Source organism: Rhizophagus irregularis, chromosome 15, assembly GCF_026210795.1.
Source record: "Rhizophagus irregularis chromosome 15, complete sequence".
NCBI lineage: Eukaryota > Fungi > Glomeromycota > Glomeromycetes > Glomerales > Glomeraceae > Rhizophagus > Rhizophagus irregularis.
The window spans coordinates 4,508,391-4,511,830 of NC_089443.1; the positions used below are offsets into that span (position 1 = coordinate 4,508,391).

At 21.6% G+C, this 3,440-nt stretch overlaps 1 protein-coding gene across 1 annotated transcript; it reads right to left on the reverse strand.

Annotated features, from left to right (window-relative positions):
• Nucleotides 1-1,575: 1,575 nt before the first annotated feature.
• On the reverse strand, nucleotides 1,576-2,982 carry OCT59_007713 (uncharacterized protein; the record flags this gene model as incomplete). Its single annotated transcript, XM_066150557.1, has 6 exons — nucleotides 1,576-1,598; nucleotides 1,683-1,808; nucleotides 1,888-2,190; nucleotides 2,641-2,752; nucleotides 2,831-2,866; nucleotides 2,953-2,982. The coding sequence occupies 6 exons, from the start codon at nucleotides 2,980-2,982 to the stop codon at nucleotides 1,576-1,578; spliced, it is 630 nt and encodes a 209-aa protein (XP_065998873.1).
• Between the last annotated feature and the right edge of the window lie 458 nt (nucleotides 2,983-3,440).

The following is a 3,440-nucleotide window of genomic DNA, read 5'->3' on the forward strand; positions in this document are numbered from 1 at the left end:
AACTAAAAAATAATTTTTTATATATTGGTAATCATGAATTTGCCGATCAAATGATTTCAAATATTACACATAAATTATTTATTATTTACTGTATATAGTGCAAATTTTCATTTTTATTAAAATTTTTTTTACTTTTATATTAATAAATAAATCATAACTAATAAAAAATTATAATTTTTAAATAATACATTAAAAACAATGATTATAGTAATATATTACAAGCAATAACCTTTTTATGAATAATTAAAGATGAAAATTATGATAAATAATTTTGACAATTTTATAGAATTGAAATCAACCTTTAAAGTGTTAATCATTGACGCCAATTTTTGAGACCAATACAATTCTGGTTAATGGGTAGAAATGAAAATTTTTATACATCAAAAAATATATGCACGCAAAAGTAATGATAAATTAAAAAATTAATTTAGTCATCCCGATCATTTAAATCACATGTAATTAATTTATGTCCTGACGCTAATTTTAGATGTGTTAACTATTATAATCATAGTTGTGGATTTTTTTTTAGTCATCAACAAAAAAAATTAATAATTTTTACATAACAGTAAATAAATTATCTTTCTTTTTGGCTTAAATATAAAGAAAAGATTTTATAGGTAATGTATTACTATGCAGCTGCAATTCAGATTATGCCGTAGATGTTAGATCATCATTATCAATATTTTTTTTTTGAAACCCAATATAAACAACCGCTATTTGTATAAAAATTGAAATTGACATGATATGATATGATATGACATGACATGACATGACATGATATGATATGATATTCATATACATATACATATACATGTTTTTTTTATAACATGTTTTATAAAAACGCACCCTATAGTTGCTGCATGATGCTAACCAAATTTATACCTCTCCTTCCTTTTCGAGAACACACTAAACCAACTATAGCCAATCATGTAAGATAAATATACTAAATTGAGGTCATCTGACTCTAACAACTATATAGTGCAATCTGCATATATTGTTAATTATGACATATACACGTTAATTTTCAATAAAATGTATACAAGTCGTATATAGACATCATGATCATTTCTTATATTTTGATAGTTTTATTCATGCTTATATTCATTTATTTATTCATTTATTTATTTATTCATTAATTGTTCAATTTTTACACGTAAAAAAAAGTATTAAGAATACTAATTAAAAAAATAAATATTGAAAAAATAAAGTATCTGAAAATTAAAAATCACTTGATGAGGTGCGCCAGGTCGCCAAATAATAATAGCCTTATATTATTATTTTGATAATTTAAAAGATTTATTTAAATTACAAACTAAGAAACTTGTAAAATATTTACTACTCTAGTCTTAGTGTTTAAATAATTCTAAGTATAATAAAAAAAAGTGAAAAGCTATAAAAAAAAAGGAATTATTTAAATTACAAACTAAGAAACTTGTAAAATATTTTACTACTCTAGCCTTAGTGTTTAAATAAATCTAAAAAGAATAAAATAAAGAACAATTTCTTTTGAATGCATAATATCAAATATCACTTAAAAAAAACTATAAATTTTTTTAAAAAACAAACAATGATAAGTTAATTTTCATCAGTTTTAATATCTAATAATTAAATATTAAAAAATAAAATTAATTTCACATAAATAATTTGCAAGATTAATTCCTTTTATATATCATAGTACATACCTGATGACCCCAAATTCTTAATTATACAATCACTCAAATTTTCACTTACTAGTATTTCATTTGTTTTTACACTAGCTTGTGAATCTTCACTTTCAAGAATTTCATTCAACTTAATAATATTCTCATCTGTTTTAATAATTAATAAATTAATTAACTTCATATTAATAATTTGCAAGATTAATTTTTTATATAATATAGTATATACCAAATGTTCTCAAATCTTTAATCACACAATCATTCAAATTTTCACTTTCAAGAATTTCATTCAATTTTTTACTAGTAAAATCAAGTAAGCGACTTGTATAACATGCTTTAGGATGAAATTGAGTAACAAGATTGTTATGCTGCCCAATTGGTGCATTTATAAATTCCATAATGTTGCTTTTTAATTCATCATTGACTTCATCATCTTTATAAGGACGGAAAATCCATTTTTTAATAATTTTTAATACTTCTTTAGAAGCTGGTCTTTTTAATGGATCTTCATTCCAACATTTTTTCATTAAATCTACATAACATTGTGGAGTATTTTCAATAATTTCAGGTCGTTCACCTTTTCTACAAATATCTAAACTAAGTTCAAGATCATGTGCTCTATTATTAAATGGTGGTATCCCAGATGTAAGTTCCCACATAATCATAGAAAAACTATATATATCACTAGCTGGAGTATAAGATTTGCCTCTTAAAACTTCAGGAGCCATAAATGGTATAACACCATAAATATCATATTTTTTCAAAAACGATTTTACAGGTTGACATAATCCTAAATCACTAATATAAATTTTATCACCATCAAACTTATTATTATGATTTAAAATATTACCATCATGAAAATCACAATGAATAAGATTTTCTCCATGTATCTTATTAAGTCCAGAAATAATTTCGTACAACATATATAATTTTTGATTCCAATTATTTTCGACTATTGTTGTTAAATTTTCTCTTAAATTACCTTTATTTGCATACTCCATTACTACCATATATTTTGAAGTATTTGGATCTTTTGTGAATCCATAAACATTTATAATATCACTTGAAGCTAAAACACTTGTATGATATTCCCACTATAAAAGATAATAATTATTATTAATATAGATAAATTTTAATTTAAATTAAAAATAGAAAATAATATACTATCATACTTCTTTTAAAAATTCATTTAAATTTTCATTTAAATTCTTGGGACATTTAAGAATTACTTCTTCATCCTCTTCATCTTCTTTATCTCCATTATTCTTTAACCAAATAGCTCTGTATATAGTACCAAATCCTCCTTCACTAAGATGTTCAACATTTTTAAATTTGTTATAAGGAATCCATCTTAATGTTTTTTCAAGAATAAAATCATCTATAATTGCATTTCCACTTTTCCCAAATCTATAAATTTAAATAATTAAAATTATATTATAGATTGTATTATAATTTACACAAAATAAATTATTACTTACTCTAAAATTTAAATAGGAATTTAATGTAATATAAGTCTTAGTTTTTGGATAAATACATATAATAATCTATAATTTACAACTTACCAACTAAAGTAACAGATATTTTTAAATGAAAGAATTAAATTAACGAATAAATATTATATAAATATATAACAATAGGAATACTTACAAGCTAGATCATAAATAATTTTTTAAGTGAAAAAAAATAGATAGTTTAAATTATATGTAAATATAAGTAATAATAGAATTAAATAAATAACTTACTCCCTATATTATTTAATAATTTTTTAAATAAAGAAATTAG